Below are 25466 nucleotides of genomic sequence, written 5' to 3'. Positions count from 1 at the left end.
GAAAAACATGAACTGATACCTTTTTCAGGGACTATCTCCTTAGGAACCACAGCAGGTAGTTTAGGTTCAGGTTTGGCTGGAACTGCTTTTGGTGGTTCTGGCACAGTTGGTTTTCGTACCTCTGGTTTCTTTTCCTCCACATGAACTTCAAATGACATTTATTTTGGTTTTAATTCACATGAAATAGCCAAACATTAACATAATTAAAGACTATGCTTGAAATAGCACTGCTTAAAAAAACTGACAAAACCAACAGAAAAGCTCAAAATGTTGAGCTTCAAAAATTATATTTATAAAATATCGAGACATGTCCAGTCCATTAAAGACAAATCTGATAGCAAATAAAGTGTGACACTTTCACACTAACATACTATATGTTTTATGCTAAGATATAAAGATTAAGACTGTAAATTACTTCCCAGACAATATGCTCATATGGGGCTCACATGGGTGGAACATGGGCCAGGTGGGTTCCAGGTAGGCATGGGCTATGAGTGGGTCTATGCATGTGTTGTTACTGGGACTGGGGTTAGACTTCCCAGATGTTCTCCATAACTACAGCCCACCTTAAGCTTTAGGCCTCATATGCAGTGTACAAACCAAATGGGGCCCATGTTTAACCCCTCTGGGTTCCATCACTGACCCTGGTGGGCATCCATATGTGGGGCCAACATGGAACCCGTAGACAAAACTTTCTGTTTCCTAGTTGGGCTACCAACACAAGCACAAGCCCTAAATGAACATGTTATCTGGGTCAAGCCCTATTTGGATTGGATTATCAGGGGGCCAGAGAGTACAAAACGAAAATGAGCCTATTTTTCTGTCTGTTGATAAATGAGCACTGTCCCGATCAAATAAATAAATAAATGTAAGAAAACAAAATCCAATGCGATCCATTTAGGTCGAGCGAGTTTGGTGCCTGAAGGCTTGCTTTATATGTGTTTATAATATAAAGTTCTGTTTACAATCTGGAGACACTAACTCTTACTTCCGTTTGGGGTTTTCCATTGCTGAATTGGGAAGTGTTTTTATATCTAGCGGAGAATATATGTTGGATATGTGCAAACCTTTTTATCCAAGGTAAGGGAATTTTCATCTGGAAAATCACAGTGATCTTTATCCAGAACAAAAGTTATTAGAGTTCTGGTCATTTGTCTTGTAAATGAGGAAAAGAAAAACCTCCAACAGAGACAATCCAGGTGGGAATAAAAAAACAAAATAGCTCCTGTGTAAGAGGAAAATACCCCAGGATACCATGAAAATTTGAATCCTCTCCAAATAGGGCTTAAGAACGATGGACTGCAGTACACTACTTAACACAGTCCAAGTATTTTCCTGTTGTTTACACATATATCATATGTGTTTGTAAACTGTTTTGGAGTTGGAGAGTATCTGATTTTATTTGATTTGTGTGGGTTTAACATGTTTTATGTAGTTCCTAACCCAACAGTACATGAAACACTGGACAAGGACAAAAAATCACAGAGCCACTGAAAATCATGGTTTTCCCATAATTTAAGAGCGTGGCTGTTAAGCAATAAGATCAATTTGTACAGCAAGACATTCACTCAAATAAATTTCATTAACTAGTACCTTTTGGAGGGGCTACTTCCTTAGGTTCGGTTGGTACTGGCCTTGGTGGTTCTGGTTCAGTAGGTTTTGGTTTCTTGACTTCCAGAGGAACTTAAAAGAACAGTCGTTTTGATCTTAGTGCAAGTTTGAGGCATAACAAAGTAGAGACAATGACAAAGAACCAAACCAGAAGTAACACATACATACAGATTACATACAGGTAACAGACAGGTAACAGACAGGTAACATACTGGTAACATACAGGAAATATACAGGGAACATACTGGTAACACAGGTAACAGACAGGTAACATACTGGTAATATACAGGTAACAGACAAGTAATATACAGGGAACATACAGGTAACACGGGTAACAGACTGGTAACATACAGGTAACAGGTAACATACAGGTTTAAAGCAAACAAAAATAAAATATAAAGATAAACATTACCAAACAGACACCACATTTGGCTATTTTGGTTTAAATTCACATGTAAAGGCAACACAATGCTTGGAATAGCACTGCTTTAACAGTTTGACAACATTTAAAAAATACCAGTCGTTTTGCTCTTACAAAACTAAGCAAGGACAATGACAAAGAAGACAATAAGACATTTCCAAATTGGAAGACATAACGCAGACATAACAGACATACAGACAAAACCACAGTTAGAGCGCACAAAAATAAACACTGAGATACACTTGAGAGATAGACGCTACCTTTGGCTGGGGGCGGTTCAGGTATTTTCACAGGTACAGGTTTCTGTTCAGGTGCTGGTTTCATCTTGGCCTCAGGTACAGGCTCAGGTTTAGCCTCTGGTTTGGGTTCCACTACTGGGGTGGGTTTAAGTGTTGGTTCTTTGGGTTTAGGCTCGGGAACCACAGGAGCTACAGGTTCTGGCACTTTTTTTCATGCAATACAAAGAATTGGTATTAGTAATGAGGGAAACAGAACATGGAAGACATGAGATTTCTGACTAAACACACATGAACAACATATCTGGACAGTTTTGCGACAGTTGTAAGAGATCGAGTAGACTCTGAACACCAGAATACAATAGACAGAATGACAGAATAACAATTACAAACACACATCAGAATAACTAAAACAAATAAAAGATATTGCACATTGTTACAAGAGTAGAGAAGCACATCAACAAAAAATTATAAACTAAAAAAATATATAATTTATATATATTTTAATATATACAACAAATGCCATAAAGTTCAGACAGGCAGACAGCCAAAAAAAGGACACATAGTAACAAATATGATATATTATTAAGGACATATACAGCTTTTTACAAACACACAACAAAATACCTTTCTTGGGAGTGACTGGAGCTGGTTGAGGAGCAGGCACCGCTTCACGTTCTTTTAAGATATCAGAAGTAGGAATTTACTAAACAACCCTTGTGTTAGACTCACATTTTAACAGATTGAAGGACATACACAGGACAATCCACAGACAAGATTTACACAGATCTCACACTAAACAGATGTTGATTATCCAGTCAATCCAAAACACACCAACAACAGACTATTTAAACCCTGACATGAACATTCACAGCTGTACCTTTTGGAGTGGGACGCTCTTTTGGTTCTTCCACCTTTACTGGTACGATTTTTTCCTCCACAGGCTTCTTGGCTTCCGGTACTTAAAAATATGGTCATTATCAGTCACGTTGTTAAGTGTGTTTAGGTGGTCGTTAGTTAGTGTGACCACAATGACATATCGACATATATTAGATATGACATATGTCAAGAACAAAGGTTAGAAAGTGCATTTAAGAAAAATTAAAAATGACGTAAAGATTAAAATGTGTAACATTAAACTGATTACAATGATGGGTCACACAGTACAACACTGAGACATTTGTATACCTCTAGATGGAGTTAATTCCTTCTCCTCAACCAGTTTTGGTTTCTCTTCTGGTAGCTTCTCAACCTCAGGAACTTGAAGAACAATTACTACATTAGATCAAAACTACAAGCTTTGGCTTTGAGAGCATCCATGCACAGGTGATGCTGAAGCACACCATGATGGCCAGCAAACAGAGAGGACGCAACACACGAACACACAGAAATTATACACATATAGGGCATATATAACTCTATGTAGAGTTAAAGAACGGTCATTACGAAAAGCGCATCTGATAAGACGGTATACACACAGACTAACATGAAATTCTCAATTCTTACTGATTGTAAAGAATTGTAAGAAAAGCATGATTGCCTTTTTAATTTTTATTATTTGGCAGCATAACATAAAACTACGACACAGACAGACAATAAAGACGGACAATAAAGACATGAGCATGTTTGCTAACACATAAAGCCAGAAAGCCACTGCAGCCAATACTCTATCGCCACTCTGTACCTTTGGTTGGAACTTTCTGTCTCATTCCTAGAGCTTTTCTCTCAATAGTCTCTTCCACGGGGAGCCGTACAGCTGGTGAGAAAAAGAAAGCACTTAAAAAACAGCAGAATAACAGATTTCTTGTTTTGGATGGAAATTTTGAAAAATTAATTATTTAATTCAATGGTGAAATTATTCACACAGACTAAACACAGACAGACAAGATGAATCTTTGAAGGGACGCCACACTGAAACACATGAAGTTGTTCAGGACAGAGACCAAAACACAAGGAAAAAGGACACACAGACTGTGTAAGTTTTTAAAGACAACATAGATAAAACAGTAAGACATGAATATCATTGTGAATTAAGGGAGACAACAAGGTGTTTATGCTGAAAAAGGAAGAGGGTTAGTTTGTTGGTGTGATTTGATGGAATGAACAAGAACGGAAAGCTCTCACTGATACCTGTAACAGAGATTTCCTCTACTACTTTCTCTTCTGTCCTGTACTCATACTCTGGTGAAGGACAACAATTCATTACATTTCATTTTGTTTGTTTGTTTGTTTTTATTATTATTATTATTATTATTATTATTATTATTATTATAAATCCAGAGATATCATTATGTTATTCCAAAACATTGTGCATTTTATGTGAAGAAAACCCGAAGCAGGTGAGCTTATTGCACCATGTTAATAAACACATCTGAGGTCCTGAATGAATGGGATGAATGGTTAAGGATTAAGGCGGTTATTGTTGTTAGCGCTGATGACCGTTTTGAGGGGTGACGTTGTATTACATAGATTAGATTGTAAGTTTGTTTTTAGAGTTCAGATATGTGGTATACCTTGTACTTCCATCTTTTCTTCATAATGATAGTATTCCACAGAAGATTCAGCTTTCAAAATAAATCAATAAGTTAGTGGCTGTATTTCTATGGGATTCATTTTTTTATTTATTTTTTTATAATATCTACATCTAGACATTCAAGTCCCTTCTTACCTTCAATAGTAAATGCAGATGGTGCTTCAGGGACTTGTATTGATGAATCAGGGATATCTGAGAAGTTTTAAATATCAATTGAATTTCTAGTAAACTAATGAATTGGATTCTTAAATGGGGAAAATGTTTTCATATATGATTTCAAATTTATTAAAAGTTATTATTAATGAAGGGGCCTTTCAATTAAATTACTTACCATAAGGAACCCTTCCTACATCAATTTCTGTGAAAGGAGATACAGTAAAATAGCGTTATGGACACTAGAATATGTGCATAAATTCTAACAGGTGACTAACGGGTTAAAACACACCTTTCCCGGACAGGTAAAGCTCTGCTGTACTTTTGGCTTCACCTCTGGGCTCCAATCTGACAATCACTGAATAAACGCCTAAAGAATCGTTTCATAAGATTAATGGGGTCCAATTTTTAAAAATGAGATAAAAAATAAGATAAAAATCACAGAGAATGAGAAAATGAATTTAGCAGGATGTTGGCTGGACAAACCTTCATCCTCAGAGGTTACATTGCGGATGATCATAAAGTGCCGTCGACCTTCACTTCTGAAAGTATACTTTGGGCTCTCTTTAAGCTCCCATGTGTCTTTGTACCATGTTACAATCGCATTGTCGAAGGACACTTCACATTCAAAAGTTGCCGACTGCCGTTCCCGGACCACAATGTTCTGAATGCGTTTAGTGAAATGTATTTGCTCCGCTAAAGAAAGATAACGCAAGACTTATGGTTAGGGAGGGAACCTTTGCTGTTTTTCCTGATGCACAGACAAAGAATTTGTGCTCCATTTAAAATGTACAAAAAAAGACAGACCAAAAAACATCCATATTTTGTAGAATCATCCATTTAAAGGTCTTCTTAAGACAAGCAAGAAAAAAAGAAAAACAGCTCCACCCAAAAAGGGAAAGAAGCTCACAAACAAATGAATATGGAAGAGGTTAGTAGATGGTCGACGTATAAGAAATTGGTGAGTCTGGCAAATGTATACACACCTTCGACCCAAAGATTGGCAGTCGTTTCAAGGTTTTTGTATTTGCAGGTATATTCTCCCTGGTCTTCAGGCCTAACATCTTTGATTGAGAGCTTCTGAGTGTAACTGGTCACAGCGGATGTGTATCTGCCATGACGCTCTAAAAGCTTTCCATTTCTAAACCACTGCGCCTTTGCATTAGGTATGGAGAACTGGCATGTAAGTGTACAGGTTTGGCCTTCCTTACCAGCAACATCCTCCATGTGCTTTTCCACTTCACCTTCTGCAAAAAAAAAAGAAAAAACATCAGTGAAGCCCTGTACTCATGCCATCTGTTCATTAACTATATTATATTAACTATATATTCAGTAACTATATGCATGTGCATTAGAAGTACAGTACATACCCATCACTGTCAGTTTGGCGCTGGAGATATGAGGCCCACAGACAATACGGTAACTGCCCTCGTCGTGAGACTGGCAGTTCTTTATCTTCAAGATGTGGCGGTCGCCAATAATTTTGATCTCGTATTTGTCACTTGTGTCAAGCTTCTGGGTTCCTTTGTACCAAGACAGCGTGATCTCTGGGTAGTTGATCTTGATCTCACATTCAAATACAGCCTCCTTATTCGCAACTGTTGTCTGATCTGCGATGTCTCTGATCAGTGTTACAGGCTACAGAGAAAAGGATAACTGCATGTGAGGACTTGAAAGAAAATAACAACATACAGTATATAGCATTTCTTACATGCATATATTTTATATATTGCAGCTTTTACATTTCAAAATTATACATGACTAAAAGTCAAATGGCATCATTGGATATTTAAATTCTTTAAAAAGGATAAGAAGTAGGGAAGCAAAGAAATAATTATGGTAGTAAAATATATGTAATAACTCTTTAAAACCCTCTTGGTTGAATGTGAAGTTTGAGTCTTCCAGACATATCAGAAAGTTGACCTTCTTATGACAATCTCAAACTCATTCATTTTGCAAGCACAGCATTTGATTGAGTTTGTGCAAATGGATATCAGTACACTTCCTATACAGAGATGCACTTCTGCATGTTTTAATGTTGTGATTCTGCACACTGTTCTGATTTTCCTTTCTTATGTTAGTAGCCCCTTCTTATGAGTAGCATCACCCATAATCTTGCAAGTGCTGGACCTGCTGCCATACTGTCAACGCTGAGGTCTAAGCAGAGGAACTGCATCATGACTGTATATTAATTGTCTGAGTGTGCACATGAATGTGGCGAGGAAGAACGAGCAGCAACTGAGAGGGTGGCTGTGTTTGTGTGTGGTGAGGGAGATGTGAACTCAAGGTGAAGTAAATGCTAGATATTCAAATATAGCCTCTTAATTGGCAACTGTTCTGATCTGCGATGTCTCTAATCAGTGTTACAGACTACAGAGAAAAGGATAACTGCATGTGAGGACTTTGGAAGAAAATAACAACATACAGTATATAGCATTTCTTACATGCATCTATTTTATATATTGCAGCTTTTACATTTCAAACTTATACATGACTAAAAGTTAAATGGCATCATTGGATATTTAATTTCATAAAAAAATGAAAATATATTTAGAAGGAAAATCTAAGAATTTGTGTAGCCTGGAGGAGTTATGAAAAAGGGAGGATGGTGAAGGTTGGGGTGAACAGTGGCTAATGATTATTTAAAGGAACAAGAACTTCAAACCGGCTGAGCTGTTTTAGACGGGCTGGTCCCTTGAGAAATGTATTAATAACTATTATTTCAAGGCCCCAGGGAATGGTGTTTATTAGTGGGACAGGGTGTTCAAATGTTCATATACAATATACACAATATAAGTGTATGTCAGGCCCTCCCCCGTTATGACGCCCGCCCACAGGGCCATATAAGGACTTTTGCCTTGTTTCCTGTTGATTTGTGTTTGATTCATGTTCATGTGTTGCACCTGGGACTGGGAGCATTTAAGGAGACTATGGCTGACGACTTCTTGGTGCCGTGAATTGATTCTCCAAGCGTTGGTGGCGTGTTCATGTTGGCTAGTGTTCTGATCTGGTTCGAGATATTTCCTAGTCTGGTTCTAGGGGCAAGCTCGTTACGTCACTTCCTGCTTAAGCTCCTTGGCGACTCCTGCTCATGAGGCAGTCACGGTGTACTCAGGTTGGGCTTGCATTGTTAGCTAGTCAGGCAGCTGGCTCTCCAGCTACCCCTTTTGTTTACTCAGAGCACGGCTCTGGTTTTCAGTTCTAATTTCCTCTGCATCCCAAGCTAGGCTTGTGGTTTCATTTGTCTTCTTCCTTTGTATCGTTTCTTAGTTAAGTCTGGCTCATCCCCTGTCACAGATTTGTTGTTTTCACCATTTGGTTTGTCATGTTCTGTTTGGTTTGCCATTTTGGCCATTAGACTGCTGCTCATTGTTTTCATTGCACATAAAAAAAATATATCACACCTCGGTTTGTTCCATCCTCTTCTGCAAATCAGCCACAAGTTTGGCCAAATCTTCCTCTGACTCACGTCCTGCACGTTCCACTTCCTAAAACCAAGAAAATCAAAAATCAGTAAAACATTGTTGCGCTTATCATGGTCTCCTCTTTGATCACACTTCTTGTACATAGGGCATTTAACAGGAACAAGCTGAGACTACAACACTCTCTTACCGGTCTTCCACTTTCTTCTTCTTTCTCTCTTTTCAGCTGTTCAATGGCTTGAAGGAGGCCACGGTAGTCCGTAATGCCGTACATGCGAGCATATTTCTCGTACTCTTTAGGATCCACATTTCTAAGCAGCTCAACAATGTCAATGTCCTTGTCCTCTTTTGGGCTTTTCTGCTTGGAGGGTGTTCTAAAAACAGAAATATCATTTAATGGCTTCATTCCTTTCTGCAGCTACAGATTCAAGACTATTTACCTTACTACCACACTCACTTCTTCAGTTTGACTGTTTCAAGTGCAACCTCTTTCTTCTCGTCAACATTCAGGTCGGTGCTGCACTCGATTTCTCCATGCTTGTTAGATGCCACACATCTATACTGGCCAGAGTCAGATTTGGTCGCGTCTTTGATCTCCATTTTGGCAACTTGGTCCTTTTGTTCAATACTGATGCGGCCACCATGAGTCATCTGCCTCCACTTGCCCTTCATCCATTTCACGTTGGGAATGGGATCGCCGCCAACTTTGGCGATGAAGGTTGCAGTGCCCTCTGTAAACACATTAAAAGTAATAGTAGCTATTATAGCATAGGTCTTAACTGATTCCATGAAATGCATTCGTGACATGTGCTAGACTACAAAACCTGACTAGGTTGGCCACTTACTCTCAGATATCCGGACACTCTTGGGTTCCTCAATGAAGAACAAGTTGTCTAGTTTCTTAGCTGCTTCTGGAGCAGCAGCAGGAGCTGGGGTCGGAGCTCCTGATTTATCTGTAAATGGGATTAAAAAGCAGAAATGAGCCATTATGGAAATAATAACTGTGACGCAAACAGCTCTTAAGCAGACAGGCCGCAGCATCCATTACTGTAGCAGCCATTCAAGGCAAGAACTCAGGCAACTACACCTGCTGTGTAAAGAAAGCAAGGGTTGCTTCAAAGGTTTGCAAAGTAACAGTGTTCGATCACTTCTGCAGTACTGATAAACACTAACTAAAACAAATAAGCATTAGTATTTAATAAGAGAAATGCGGAAATAATCACTAGAGATCAACCACAAACAAAAATGGTCTAAGCAGCAGGGTGAGGCGCACAGAAGACTGTACTGTATATGAAGCATATGAAGAAAAAAGCACAAAAAGCCAGACCATGACATTCATGTTAAAGAGCAAACAACGTTGCACTGGGCATGTGAAGAAATACCTTTCACCGTGACTCTAGACTTGCAGAATTCACTACCAGCTTCATTGGTTGCCTTACAGAGATAATCTCCAGCATCCGTTTTAGACACATGGGCCATTTCTAGGGTGGCAGTGCCATCTACAAATGTGATCTTGGTGGTGGCGGAGGAGGTCAGGTCCTTTCTGTCCTTCATCCACTGGATTTTTAGTGGTGGAGAGCCACGCACATGACAGCTAAGAGAGAGTTTCTCACCCTCGTTCACTGTCACAGGTTTAAGAGGGAGGTCAAAGCTCGGGGGTACCTTTTGCTCTGCATTTAAAAAAAATAAATAAATTAATTTGTGACGTGACGTGGCTGGTTTAAGGTAATGACACAGCATTAACAACATGCTTGAAATAACTCAAAGACATGTTATTTATAGAGTAGTGGGAAACTGAAATTGGACTCGAAACTTTCCAGGAGAAGTAAAGTGAGTTAAAATAGCCACAAATTTGTGGACAAGTTAACACTGGCCTAAATACAAAAACTAGGTACCTGTAATGTGGACTGAAACTTGGCAAGAAGCACTGCCAGCCTCATTGTTGGCCTTGCAAGTGTAAGTACCACTATCTGAGAGGTGGGAATTCTTGATGACCAGCACAGCCATATTGTTCTTGAAGCTAATTTCATATCTGTCAGAGCTGGAGATTTCCGAGTCATCTTTGAACCAGCTGACAGTCATGGGCTGCGATCCAGCAACACGAGTTTCGATCTTAATCAACTTGCCCTCAGCGTCCTCGAGAATTTCGGAAGGCTTTTTGGTGAAGCTTGGAGGGATTTTGCGCTCTAGGAACAAGAAATAAGCGTACAATTAATGTGCTGTATGCGCTGTCTATTTAAGTACAGACCTCCCTGGAATAAGCCCAAACAACAACAACAACAACAACAATATCATTTAGTGACAGTGCTGAGAAGAAGTCAAGGAACGAATTTACACATTAAACATATGAGCTGGGCCGAACAACAACGGACGTGACCACATTTACAAACAGCCACCAGATACCTTTCACAATCACTTCTGTTGAACAAGAGTCCTTCCCCATATCGTTACTAGCATGGCAAGAGTAGCGGCCAGAGTCGGCCTTATCTGCCTTCAGAATAGTCAGATGTGGGGTGTTTTCCACACACGATATCTTATAATTGCCGCCTGTACGGATATCTTTGTGATCCTTTGACCAAGTAACTTTTATTGGGAGTGATCCAGTCATGTGGCATTCCAGTTCCACAATATCTCCAACTGAAACGTCCACAGGCGAAAGCTTTTTATCAAACACAGGTGGGAATCTTGGCTCTGAAAAGTTAAGCAATTGGTACAGAATGCATAGGCATGTTAGAGTAGGTTGATTATTAGCGTTAGGCTAAAAACAGAATAAGACATTTCTAAAACATGTTAACATACTGCGAAAATCAACAGAACAGACCTTGAAGTGTGAGCTTGGCCCTACAAGAGGCTGTTCCAACACTATTGGTTGCGACGCAAGTGTATTCTCCAGAGTGCCTCATTTCACCCTTGGCAATTATCAGGACAGCAGAGTTATCGTCAAAAGTCATTGTGTACTCTGAGTCACTCCTCAGAGCTTCACCGTCTTTAAGCCAAGAAATCTCCATTGGAGAAGATCCTGCAACCCGACACTCAAACTGGACAGAATGTCCTTCAGTTTGCTGAATGCTAGTAATTTTCTTGGGGAAAGAAGGTGGCGTTTTGGCCTCTGAAAGTGAGAAAGGTTAAACAGAACACCAGTACAAGTTACAATATAAGAAAACCAGCAGGTAAATTATCCCTGGAACAAACACAAAAGAGATGTTACAAGATGAAGAGAAGGCTCTCCGAAGAGAAACTATGATCATCACCTTGTACAGTCAGGTAGCAGCTAGTGGTTGCAGATCCAATGCTGTTTTCTGCTTTACAAGTATATTCGCCAATATCTGCCTTTGAGGTTTTGGTTAACTTCAGGCAAGCGGTGCCCTTGGAGTACTCAATTCTACAGGTTGGAGAAGATCGGACTTTGCCGTCTCCTTTGAACCAGGACACTTTGATATCAGGGGTGCCTACGACCTGGCATTTCAGACAGACTGCATCACCTGCAGTCACCTCCATCGGTTCCAAGCTCTCAATAAAGGAAGGTGGTTCTAAAAAGTCACAAATATACCGCAGATTTTAAGAATGTAGACAACGTGGTTTCTGTCTTGTAATGGAAAAAAAAATGGGGGGGACAACAAACCTAAAATGGACACTGTGGCATTACAGGTGTCTTGTCCAGCATCATTGGAAACCTCACAAGTGTATTTTCCTGCAGCTTCTTTATCACTGTTCAGACACTCCAGAATACAGGAGCTCTCAGTTGTCGTGATGTTGTATTTGTAAGAGGAGTAGATCTCCTGACCATCTTTGAACCATTTCACAAGAATCTTAGGGCTTCCAGCATATGTGCACTCAAGGATCATTGACTTGCCCATTTCAACTGAGAGGTTCTTTAGCTTCTTGACAAAGCGTGCAGCCTCTGGATGAAGGGATTGATAAAAATACACATAAAAAACATGACTATGTGCCTACTGGTACAGGTATAAAAGGTGTGTTATCTGCTGACAGAACACATCAACTAACCTTTCACGAAAAGAGTGACAGGGCTGTTTTCCTTCCCTGCATCATTAATAATCTGGCAGGTATATTCGCCTGCATGAGATTTGTCAATTTTAAGGAGCTCCAGTGTGGCTACGTCTCCTCTCAAGGCAATTTCACAGCCTCTACCAGACACAATTTCCTTAGTGCCTCTGAACCATTTCAGTTTTAATGGGGCACTTCCTCTCACAGTGGCAGTAAATGTGACATCTGAACCGGGGAGGGCCTCCACTGGCTGGGGTGGTGTCACAAAAGATGGAGGTTCTGTAGCAAACATGTAGAAAAGAATATAAAGAACACTGTGGACCTGAGACCTGTGTCCAAACATGTCTGGGCTGCACTAAATCAGAAAATATTAATGTGATATATAGCTAGAACTATTAATGTAAGGAACAAAGCTATAATATTTGTTCCAATCTATTTAATCAATTTAATTAAATGATCTAAAATAGGTAGATAAAAATGAATTGAACCCCTGACCTTTAACAACAAGTGAGGCAGTTGTCTCGGCAGTGCCAGCACTGTTCAGTGCTTTGCATTTGTAGGATCCTGAGTCTGACAGTTTCAAAATTGGCAACCTGAGCGTACAGGTGTTCTCAGCAAAACTAATCTCATAATTAGGCCCACTCTTGATCTCTTCTTCATTGTGGAACCAAGTAATGGTGAGAGGCGCAGAACCTGAGACCTTACAGTTCATTTCGATCGGTTTGCCAACAATGCTTTGAGTGTCCTTCATTTTCCGGGAGAATGTGGGTGGGATAATTTTATCTGTTTAAAAAAGATCATCATTGGTCAGAAATATGACGCATCAGTTCTGAAGCCACACTTTAGCACTTAGAATTTGTATTGCAAATACACTATATGGACAAAAGTACTGGGACACCTGCTTATTCGTTAAAAATATTTGATCCTGCTTTTGTTGGAGTAACTCTGGAGTCTATACTGTCCAGGGAAGAAGAAGGCTTTCTATTAGATTTTAGAGGAGCATTGCTCTGAGGATTTGATTGCATTCAGTGACACGAGCATTAATGAGGTCAGGATGTTGGATGATGATCACCACCCCACCTCATCACCCTCAACTCTCCAACTCCCCCAAAAGTACTGGATGGAGCTCCAGAGAACCATCATTCCAGAGAACACAGTTCTTCCACTGCTCCATAGCTCAATGCTGGGGGGCTTCATACCCCTCTAGCCCACGCCTGGCATTAGGCAGCATGGTGCCGATAGGTGTATGTTTATCTGCCCCCCCAAAAAGTCTTATTCTATTGGCAGTACTTCCCTACAGGGACTAGACAAGATGTGTATGTGTGTGAATGCACATCTGTGTCAGCAATGGGTGCAACTTAAGTAGGCGAATGAATTCATTGCCATTGTCGCTACCACCTCCATTGTGGTGCTTCCTCTTAAGAGGCGTGGACCCAGATCTCTGTAAAGCGCTGTGTGACAACATTTTCAAATTGGATTGAATTGAATTCATTAGAAGGTGTGTCCACAAACATTTGGACATATAGTGTAGCTCTACCTTTGTTGTCATCGTCAGAACTGTTTGCATTTGGTTGGAATGCGAATACGGGACTAAAGCTGTTAGAATACTAACCTAAGACAGTCAGGTGCATTTTGCAGCTATCACTGCCAACCTCATTCTTGACCTCAAAGGTATATTCCCCAGTATCATTCCTTTCAGCAGACAACACTTTAAGACTGGAAATCCTTTTGGAGAAGGTGATTTTGTATTTCCTGCCCGAAGACAGCTCCACTCCATCTTTGTACCATTTAGGTTTGAGCTCTGGGGTTCCAGAGACAGTGCACTCTAAAGCTGCTGCGTCACCTGCCGTGACGCTGACAGATTCTGTCTTATCCAGAATTGCAGCAGGTTCTGGAAATCAAGGGAAATCATTTGATTTCACAGCAAAACCATGCAGCTTAAGAAGACAAGTAAAGTGAAGAAGAGACAGCAACCGAACAAAGCCTACAGACCTAGCACAGTTAGGTTCGCCATGCACTCTGCTACGCCAGCGTCATTTTTGAGCTGGCAGGTGTACTTCCCAGCAGTTGTGGAGTCAGCTTTAAAGATCTTAAGCGTGACCTGGTGATTCTCAAAAGTAATTTTCCTATTGTCGCCATCTCTGAGGATATGGTCCTTGTCCTGAACCCAAGACACACTGATTGGCTCAGAGCCTTTGACATTGGCCACCAGCGTCACTTCCTCACCAGACACGGCTGTCGTATTGGACAGTTTCTTGACAAAGACTGGTGGTTCTAAACGGCAGGAAAATATATTCATAGATTAATGGAAGACATGAGAACATTTCTAATGAAAATACATCCCCAGCCTTCAGTGTTTTCAGCTTTACTAACCTCTGAGTTTTACTGTTCCCTGGCAGGTATCACTTCCCACATTGTTTGAGGCTTTGCACTCATATTCCCCAGCATCCGATGCGTCCAGTCCAAGAATGTGCAAAGTTGCAGAGTGCCCCTCAGACACAAACTTGTATTTCCTACTTTCCTTCAGTTGCTTGTTTGCTTTAAACCAGTTGATCTCAAAAGGAACTGTTCCCTTCAGCTCACAATTAAGACTGACATCCTTTCCTTTTAGTCCCTCAACAGGTGTGGGTACTTTGTGGAAGGTTGGTGGTTCTACAAATATTCAAATTACAATTAGCTTACATAAACATAAACTACACTACATGGATCAGAAAGCTGTTCAAGAACATGATGTTTACAAGTTCTTATGCAAATGAACTCTTATACAAAATGAAAAATCTGGGGGGCAAAAAAGACTATGATTTTTTTGGCGAACGCAAAAACCCACGGTGCAGGAGAAATCGCCCAACCTTTGACTGAGAGGGTAGTGCTGCAGCTCTTAGTTCCTGCATCATTCTGGGCTTCACAGGTGTATACTCCATCATCATTACAGCTGGTGCTGTAAATCTCAAGTACTGCCACAGAGCCATCAAATGCCATCCTCATGTTGTCGCTGTCTGTGATGGCAGCATCATTTTTGTACCAGCTAATTTTCAAAGGAGCTGTTCCTGTAACTTTGCTCTCAAGCCGAAGTGGCTCTCCCATCTTTATATGCTTTGTCGCTGGTAGTTTCTGAACAAACTCAGGGGGTTCTGCAAAGAAAAAATGGTCATCAGTTTATCAAGTCACACATTTAAAGGCAAAAGTAGAGCACAGAAGATGGTGGCTTCAGAAATGAAGAGCAGAAATGGCGGCTAGAAGGGAAGCGTGTTGATGAGGAATGGTGAAGATGATGGTGAAAAGCCCACAGACAACACAAAAGCAATAAAATACACAAATTGGAAGCGAATGTAAAACACATAATAATGAAGATGAGCAAAGCGTAGAAGAATAAAGTCCGACCTTTCACCAATAAGCTTGTGGTACATTTCACTGTACCAGCATCATTGCTAACTTGGCAAGAGTAAGTCCCAGTGTTTGAAAGTCCCACAGCGTAAAGATCTAAGAAGCATGAAAGGCCTTCAAGACCGATAAAGCAGGACGGTCCAGTGATCAACTCAGTGTCTTCTCTGAACCATTTCACTGTGAAGGGATGTGTTCCCTTAAAGGTACTCTTAAAACGAACAGTGGTGTTTGGTATAACAGCCTGGGGTTCTGGCAGCACCACAAAGCTTGGAGGCTCTGATTTGTTATGTGGGAGAAGAAAGAAAGACAGACCTGTTAAAGACCTGGAAATCATCATGTTAAAAGAGCAAATATTTTTCAATTCTGAATGAAATCTTTATCTTGTGCATTCGCTCATCTGACCTTTCACTCTCAGCGTTCCACTGCATTCACAACTGCCTGCTTTGTTCATAAGTTTACAAGAGTATGTTCCAGTGTCGGCCATCTCCAGTCGCTCAATCTCGAAAGAGACACTGTTGTTGTCCTGAACCAGCTTATGCTTGGTTCTACCAGACAGTTTAGTTCCATCTTTAAACCACTCAACAGAGATCGGGAGCGAGCCAGATATATTGCATCCGATTTTTACTGGGGAACCTAGAATCTCCTCCATATCACTCAGAGGTTTGATGAAGGTCGGAGGAATAATTTGTTCTGTTCGCAAGACAAAAAGATGTCAACAATAGAAATGACCTATTCTAAAAGTCTAAATGGATCTATCTACAGGTAGTTATTTAAGATGAACCACTGAAGTGAATGAAGCACCAACCTAGGACATTCAAGGTCACTTCACACTTGCAGACACTGATGTGATTGGACACCTCGAAGTGATAGGTTCCTCCATCATCTAACTGCACAGACTGAATCTTCAGATTGCTCACATTATTGGCAAATATAAGGCTGTGTTGCCTGGAGGGAATCACCTCCTTGCCATTTTTACTCCATTTCACTTTCAGCTCAGGAGTGCCTGTTACTTTGCATTCGAAACTGACTGGATCTCCAGCAGTGACATTTATGACTTCTGGCTTTTCAATAATCTGAGGGGGCTCTAAATTTCAAAAAGAGTATGCACGTACAATCAAACGTCAAATAGAAATGAATTCTGAAGAGTCAATAAAACCTTAAATACATACAATAAGTAACTAACCTTGCACCAAAAGTGTGGCAAAACACTTGTCCTGTCCTGCCTCATTCACTGCCTGGCAGGTGTATCGTCCACTATGGCTAGACTCACATATAGGAATTCTCAAAGACGCAACATTATCCTCGAATGTCCTTTCAATTTTAGGGTCTTCCAGGATCCAGGTTTCATCTTTCTGCCACTGTATGGTCAGAGGTGGCGACCCTCTCACAATGCATTTAAACTCAGCTACATTTCCCAACACCGTGGCCACATTTTGAATCTTTTCTACAAAAGATGGTGGTTCTGGGGGTGGTGAATCCAAGAAAACAAAATGAACGATGTTACGAATTAAAACCTACACAATGTGTACAGTTCATACTGTAAGAAAGAAAACGATGAGCTAACCTTTTATGCTTAATGTTGTCCTACATGAACAACTGCCAACTTCATTTGAAACAATACAGTTATATTCTCCAACATCCAGAGCATCACACTTCTGGATGTCGAGAACAATCATTGAGCCATTCTTCTGCGAGAACACATGTTTAGTGCTGGATTTGATCTCCTTTGAATCCTTTTGCCAGGTAATCTCAAAGGGAGCAGTGCCTTTCACTTGGCACTCAAAGGAAGCATTTGAACCATTCACCACCTCTACAGGAACGAACGGCTTCACAATAACTGGTGGCTCTGAAACATTGAGATAAATATCCACACCATGAAATCTGAATCTTTTCAGCTGATTCACTTGCTCTGAATTGTTCAATTAACCACTTAACTGTTTTACTAACCTTTCACTTTCAGTTCCATACTACAGCTTTCGCTACCTGCTTCGTTTCGGGCCTCACAGTAATAAACTCCACCATCTTTGAGATCAGCACCACTTATCTCAAGCCGTGCCAGGGAATCAACAAAGCTCATTTTATGCTTCATGCTCTGACTTATTTCATTGCCATCTCTGAACCAGTATATGTCTATCTCTGGAGTGCCCATGACCTGGCACTCAAAACATACAGACTGTCCAGGTTTCACCACTGAAACCTTGTCTGGTTTTCGGGTGAATTTGGGGGGTTCTGCACAACAGACACAATTAAAATCACAATTAAAATAATAATTATTATAGGTTCTTGAACAGATTAAAAAAGGACAAAAGGGGATTAATTCAGAAATGGACTGGATAAAAACCTTTGACAAACAGCGATGCTTGGCATGAATCAGAGCCAACATCATTGGTTATTTCACAGGTATAGTCTCCAGAGTCTGATGGCTTGGTGAAAAACAGCTCAAGGGAACTAGAGCCATCGTCTTTTTGAACTGAGCAGTCAGCTCCTGATAGGACCTGTTTCTTATCTTTGAACCACTTGATAGTCAATGGGGGAGTGCCAGATACAAGTACATTGAACTTCACTCGAGTTCCAGGTATGACATCCTGTGACTCAGGCTTCTCAATGATAGTTGGTGGTTCTGATTATGAAAGGGGGGGGGGGAACAACAGTCAGTATCCTGTAATTCTATTCTAGGTTACTTGAAAGTGCATATTCATTTAATGTGTGTATATATGCATGTATAAACCAATACAGGTGGATAGCTATTTCTAATAAAATGCAGAACTACTGCAGTCAAAATAAGTTAGAAACTAGAATTAGAACAATGACAACTACCAAGTAAAGAGGCAAATAGCCAAAATGCTACTGTTGCTCAGGCCTTCTGTAGATTATACTATTTAGCACTATTAATTCTGAGCAAATTTACAGTCTTAAAGGATAATGCATGACATTATTAATGGGAATGAATGGTCAATGCAAACCTTTGACTTTTAAGACGCCAGAACACTGGTCAGTGCCTGCTTTGTTTGTAGCAATGCAGGTGTAACTGCCACTGTCAGAACTGTCAAGGCGAGTGATTTCCAAAGATGCTGCATTCTCAAAGAAAATGCACTTGTGTTTATCATCAGCCTCTATCTCCTTGTTCTCCTTAAACCAAGTGACAGTTATAGGCAGGGACCCAGAGACCAGACAGTCTAACTGTGCAAAGGATCCTTTAATACTTTCCATTTCCTTCAATTTTCGTGTGAAAGAAGGCTTAATAATTTGATCTGTCACAATAAGAAGATGCAGGTGAGTGCACAACAATGGGATATCACTTCTTCTACCAATTTTATGAAATGACAACAAATTTGCTGAAATACTGACCCAGTACAGTCACGAAAGCCTCACAGGTGCTACTGCCAACATCATTTGAAACCTCAAATTTATATTCGCCTTCATCATTTCTCTCTGCAGACAGGATCTTTAACATAGAGCTCTTATCGGTGCTTTGCACTTTGTATTTTCTCCCTGATGTAAGCTCTTTTCCATCCTTCAGCCATCTAGCTTTCAAGGCTTTGGTGCCTGAGAACCTGCACTCCAGAGTAGCGGGATCTCCAACAGTGACACTAATTGATTTGCACGGCTCTGTGATATTTGCTGGCTCTGCAAAGGATTACAGGCGTATGTTAACTTGCTCTCACTGCCAAATTGTATTGGTTTGAGTTAATCACATTAGCTTCCCGGACAGAAAATTAGACACCTTGCGTGTTTAAGGTGGTAGTAACTTCAGGCTCCTGCGGATGGCGTTGCACCAGGATTATCGGGCTATAAATACCTGCGGGGTGTACGATGAGATTCATAGATTGAGAAGAGGTGGTGTATTGAAGAAAGATGAAACTGATGGACAGCTTGTGAATAAAAAAAATGCAGTTCCTGAAAGTCTGACTGGAAGCGAAGCCATTTTTATTCACAAGCCGTGAAACCTGCTGGCAGTCCCTGTCCATCAGTTTCAGTTTTTGGTCCCAATTCTGATGAGAATTTCCTCTAGGCCGGGATTTCTGCTACTGCTAGTAGACCCATATGACTGTTTGCTTCCATATACCTGCAGATTCAGCTACTTTCTTCACACTGTGGTCGTTGGCCACGCCCAAATGCAATCCCTCCTCTTAGCCAAATATTAACTGTATCTGCTTTGCAACCCATTTTCCACACATCCAACGAGACCCTCACTGCACTATACAACCTCTTCTCAATCTATAAATCTCGTCACACACCTCGCAGGTATTTATAGCCTGAGCATCCTTGTACCGCGCCATCTGCAGGAGCCTGAACTTACTACCCCCCTTAAAAAACACGTCAGGTGACTAATATAATGTCCACGGAGCTGCAAGTTTATCTACCTAGTTTACTCAAAAGTAACCAAGCAATCGCAACAAACCTTTGACCACCAAAGCTGCTGTACACTTCTGACTTCCAGCTTCATTCTGGGCATGGCAAGTGTACTTTCCACCATGCTTTAACTGTATAGACGACATACGCAGAACTGCTGTTCTGTTTTCAAAGGACATCTGAACATGCTCTGTATCTCTGACCTCATGGTCGTCTTTCATCCATGAGACTGTCATAGGCAGTGAGCCTTTCAGAGAACACTGCATTGTAATCTCACTGCCAATAAGGGCACTCATGTTATTTATCTTCTGCACAAAAGATGGTGGCTCTAATGGAAGAAAGTGAGCATAAGACATATAGTTAGCATATGAAAATGCATGATCCGTATTGACTGACTGATCCATCCCTATCCATCCTCATCCGTACTAACCTTTCAAAATCATTTCAAAATCGCACGATGCCTGTCCTACTTCATTTGCCACCATGCACTGATATTTGCCAGCATCTCCAAATTCGAATTTCAGAATCTGGAGGGTAACTATTCCATCGTTCATGGTAATGATATGACGACGGTCATTTCTAATCTGCTTTGAGTCTTTAAAACAGGAGATCTCAAGCGGAGCTGAGCCAGAGACAGATCCCTCCAGCACAACATCGGAACCTTTGACCACTTCTTTGGACTCAAACAATTTCACAAAAACAGGCGGTTCTAGAGGGAAAATAGTATAACAAAGTGATAAAGTTAACTGATTAGCTGCTGCTCACTACTCACTAAACACTACACCACTTTTAAGCTCTCTACACACCTTTAACTGTCACCAAGCAACTGCAGCGATCACTGCCGGCATCGCTGGATGCAATGCAAATGTAATCTCCACTGTCTTCAACACTACAATTGGACATCTGCAGAGTAGCGACTGAGTCAGCGAAGCTCGTTTGGCAGTGATCACTTGGGCTGATTTCGGTCTCATTTTTATACCACTTAGTCGTGATCTCAGGGCTGCCAGCTACTTTGCACTCCAAAACCACAGTGCTTCCGTTCACTGCTAATTTATCGGAGTCAAGTTTCATCACAAATTTTGGAGGCTCTAAAAAAAGAGAATACGCATCAGTTAACGCAAACCATTATGTCGTACCATTATGGAGTAAGAAGGCAGTTACATAGAGTAACATCTGAAAGAGCTTAAAGAGCAAGGCACCTTTGACAAATAACACAGTGGTGCACGAAACCTTTCCTGCATCATTCGCCACTTGGCAAGTATATTTGGCCGAATGAGATGGCTTCACGGTGTGCAATTCCAGAGTACTCGAAGTGACTTCTTTCTTGATCAAGCAAGTGCCTCCAGTTAGTATCTCCTTCTCTTCTTTGAACCATTTAATAGTGAAAGGCACTGTTCCAGTGAAGGCAGCTTTCAGAACAACAGTAGAGCCAGGAATCACATCTTGAGATTCAGGCGTCAGTGTGAAGACTGGAGGCTCTATAAGTAGTTTGAGGGGGGACATCGTCATCAATACATACTCAACTTGTCAGTTGGATATTTATACCTAAAGGGCTCAGAAATAAGGAATACGATTAATCACAGCTATGTCAATTTCTAACCTTTAACAGATACAGTTCCACTGGTCTCACTGTGCCCTGCCGCATTGGTTGCACGGCAGGTGAAAACCCCAGCATCGGGTGTCTCTAGACGAGATATTTTCAGCGTTGCAGTGCTCTCTTTAAATTCAGTCAGATACTTTTCCCCAGTTGTGATCTCCTTTCCCTCTTTGAACCAAGATAATGTCATGGGCTGGGAGCCTGACACTTTGCAATCCATCTGAACACTGGCCCCAACATTGCTATCAACCTTTTTAAGAGTTTTCGTGAAGGTTGGGGGTATGATTTTGTCTGCTCAAGAAAATAAGAACATGTTGTAAACCACAACACTCATAAAAATGTACAGTTTATGGTAATCATTCGAAGAAGAGAGAGAAGGACTAACCAAGAACTGTGACTGAGCAAGAGCAACGGTCTTTCCCGACCTTATTCGAAACTTCGACAGTGTATTCACAACTATCCCCCCTCTCTGCCGAGAGGATTTTCAAACTTGCTACATTGTCTTTAAAGGAGATTTTGTATTTCCGGCTCCCGGTCATTTCTTTGCCTTCTCGGAGCCATTTTACTTTAAGATCTGGACTTCCAGAGACAGTGCATTCCAAGGTTGCAGAGTCTCCAGCGGTAACACTGATGGATGGTGCTTTATCAACAATCTTGGCTGGTTCTGAGATTAAAAAAGGAGGATTGTAAGGATTATTGTAATTTTACTATTATGGCTCATTATAGTTGCTAAGTATGTCTGCTACATATTGTTTCATTCTAACCTTGAACTGATAGGGAGGCTTCCGATTTTTGCTGACCAGCCTCATTTTCAGCTTGGCATGTGTACTTTCCACCATGATGTATGGCTACATTTGCAATTGCCAAACTGGCGATGTTATTTTCAAAAGTTGGGATAACATTAGGATCATCATCTCGAAGTATTTCAGAATCCTTGAGCCATTTTACAACAATAGGGGCTGAGCCTTTAAGAGTACCCTGCAGTTTTACAGCGCTGCCCAAAACTGCAGTTGTGTTTTCAACCCTCTTTACAAAAGACGGTGGGTCTGAAGAAAGAAGAACCATTTATAATATAATTTCCATTTAAACTTTACCTTTACCAAACTGCGTAAGAGACTGCGTAAGAAGAGTAAAGTACATTTACTAACCTTTTAGTTTGGCTACTGATTTGGAAGTTATTTTACCGACATCATTTGATACGCAACACTGGTAATCCCCAATATCTGCACTATCAAATGACTGTATTTCCAAATAATAAACGGCATCCTTTGAAACTATTTTGTGTTTTTTATCGCTGGTAATTGGCTTCTTATGCTTAAACCAGGTCACTTCGAATGGAGCAGTGCCTGTAACTTCACAGTGGAACTGGGCTGTATGTCCCTTCACTACCTCCATTATGTCCAGTTCCTTTTTGAAAGCAGGGGGTTCTAAGAGTAAGAGTAACAGCATGCAATTCAACAATTAATAACAATCATTAAATTATGATTATGATGATGATGATGATGATGATAATGATCATCATAAAGCAGTTGAGGAAGATATTTATGCTTGTCACAAACCTTTAACTGTCAATTGAGTGCTGCAGCTTTCACAGCCAGCCTCATTCATTACTTCACAAGTGTAATTTCCACTGTCAGACACAACAAGGGCTGAGATCTCAAGTGTTGCTTGACCATCTTTGAATGCTATTTTGTGTCTCTCACTGGGACTAAGTTGTTTGTCATTTAAAAACCAAGTAACGTGGAGTACAGGAGACCCTTTAACAGTGCACAGCAAGCGTGCAGATATGCCTTGTTTCCACAGGATCTTGGGCTCCAGTCTCTTCACAAACGCTGGAGGTTCTGAAGGGATTCAATTCAGAGTAAGTCTGTTTTGCATTGCAAGAGAGCTCACGAAAATGGAAGACTTTCAGGCACAAGAACAGAAAGAAAAATCAAGCTTGCCGCAAAGACGACAGAGATGGGTTAAGATTGTGTCCTCTGTCAAAGCAAAGCTAAAAGCTAAAAAAAAAAAACACTGAAAAATTCATTTCTAAAGATTTGTGCACACACACACTGCGCAGTATGTTAATCTCATATGTCTTACCTTGCACAGTTATCACAGAAGAGTGTGTGCTGCTTCCAGCATCATTCGCAGCAGTACAGACATAAGTGCCAGTATCTTTAATCTTGGCCTTTGGGATTTCAAGGCAGGCCACTTTCTCTTCAAAAGAAATTTTGCTATCCATTGTATTATGAATTTTCTTGCCATCCCTCGTCCAGGTGACGGTCACTCCCGTATCCTCGTTCACCTGACACTCAAGTTTCAGTGGATTACCCACTGCCAAAGACGTCGCCTCAAACGTTTTCACAAAACTGGGTTTGTCTATAACCCTGATTTCAGTGCTGCAAGTGGCCGTGCCGACACTGTTGGATGCTTTACAAAGGTACATTCCCTGATCACTCTGCTCAAGTTGCGTGATCTCAAGATAGTGTCTGTTCTTTTCAGATGAGACTTTATAGTGTTGATCAGGGGAAATGGCAATGTTGTCTTTGTGCCAGACCACATTCATCGGCACGGAACCAGTAATAACATATTGCAATTTCGCTTGTTTGCCCACAAATAAAGTCATCGGATCAGGCTTTGATACAAATTCTGGAGGGAAAACCTCTATAAAACACAAAATCAAACAAACATTAGACTGAAAAAGAAAAGGAAGAGGTATGATTTGCTTTACTAGAACATAAAATAATACACAGCACGCTGAGAAGGTAAAGGATAGGTGTCTTACCCGTTACATTCAGGGTAGCAGAGCAGCTGTCGCTACCATGCTGGTTTGATGCTTTGCAGGTGTATTCTCCACTATCGGCCTTTGCCGGGCTCAAAAGCTCCAGAGATGATGTGGTGTAGCGGCTGATGATCCTGTACTTGTCACTCTGTCTGATCTCAGTGCCAGACTTGAACCATTTGAAGGTCACGTTCGGTGCATCTTCAGTCTCGCATTCAAACTTGGCAGCAGTGCCAACGTTCGTCTCCAGAGCATGAATTTTGTGCCTGAAAACGGGTGGAACTGAATTGTGCAGAGGGGGAAAAACACAAAGGACCATCAGTTTGGTGTTTTTTTTTGTTTCATTACATGGTAAACTATATTACTATTAAAAATCTGGAACAGCTCACTGGCATGTTTAAAATATATACTTTCAAGTCCAATCTTTAATCTTTAAGTCCTTATAAGACTTAATTGAAGCATATTAAACAGATTCATTTAAACATACTGTATTTACTTATAGAACATAATTCAAAAACAATCAACATGGCATTAATAATGAGATGCGTACAGTAGTCCAGGGGTGACTGTGGAGGGAAAATTATGACCATGTTATGGAAAAGAACTGATCGATGAAGAGTAAACCAAGACTTGATGTCCTTGGAAGGCATGCAAAAGGAAGTGCTCAGTGAAGGATGAACCATGGATGAGGTACAATTCATGGGGGTGTGCCCTGGGTGACGCAGATTCAGTTTTCAAGAACTAAAGTAAAAAAAAGGTGGGGAAAACTTGTGCAATGTAAGAAGGTGATGAAGAAAGGGATGATACTGAAAGAAACCCAACCCGGTTAAGAGTTGATGAACACTACAAAGTGAAGGCATGCTTACACATTGGTGAATGATAAAAGCCTTAAAAAAGAAAAGGACTGTGAAGAGTGGATTATAATCAAAACCACATTCAGAGTAAGTTAGTCATGGATGATATGATGTGGTAAAATAATCCCCA

At 40.7% G+C, this 25466-nt stretch overlaps 1 protein-coding gene across 1 annotated transcript in view; it reads right to left on the bottom strand.

Moving 5' to 3' along the window:
* ttn.2 (titin, tandem duplicate 2) overlaps positions 1-25466 on the bottom strand; it is a 184343-nt gene that overhangs the window by 108979 nt on the left and 49898 nt on the right. Inside the window, 27 exon segments of the mRNA XM_072684995.1 lie at positions 3953-4024; positions 4399-4449; positions 4782-4832; positions 4937-4993; positions 5133-5159; positions 5247-5324; positions 5441-5650; positions 5941-6201; positions 6325-6592; positions 8359-8442; positions 8567-8750; positions 8834-9107; positions 9222-9329; positions 9759-10046; positions 10272-10562; positions 10780-11067; positions 11198-11485; positions 11628-11906; positions 11999-12277; positions 12382-12660; positions 12877-13164; positions 13994-14272; positions 14374-14655; positions 14755-15033; positions 15231-15512; positions 23801-24364; positions 24486-24764. Coding sequence (XP_072541096.1) covers positions 3953-4024; positions 4399-4449; positions 4782-4832; positions 4937-4993; positions 5133-5159; positions 5247-5324; positions 5441-5650; positions 5941-6201; positions 6325-6592; positions 8359-8442; positions 8567-8750; positions 8834-9107; positions 9222-9329; positions 9759-10046; positions 10272-10562; positions 10780-11067; positions 11198-11485; positions 11628-11906; positions 11999-12277; positions 12382-12660; positions 12877-13164; positions 13994-14272; positions 14374-14655; positions 14755-15033; positions 15231-15512; positions 23801-24364; positions 24486-24764 — 5970 coding nt within the window.

Source organism: Salminus brasiliensis, chromosome 8 (assembly GCF_030463535.1).
Source record: "Salminus brasiliensis chromosome 8, fSalBra1.hap2, whole genome shotgun sequence".
NCBI lineage: Eukaryota > Metazoa > Chordata > Actinopteri > Characiformes > Bryconidae > Salminus > Salminus brasiliensis.
Note: the sequence above shows the minus strand (reverse complement) of the source record. Positions and strands in the feature narration are given on the sequence as shown.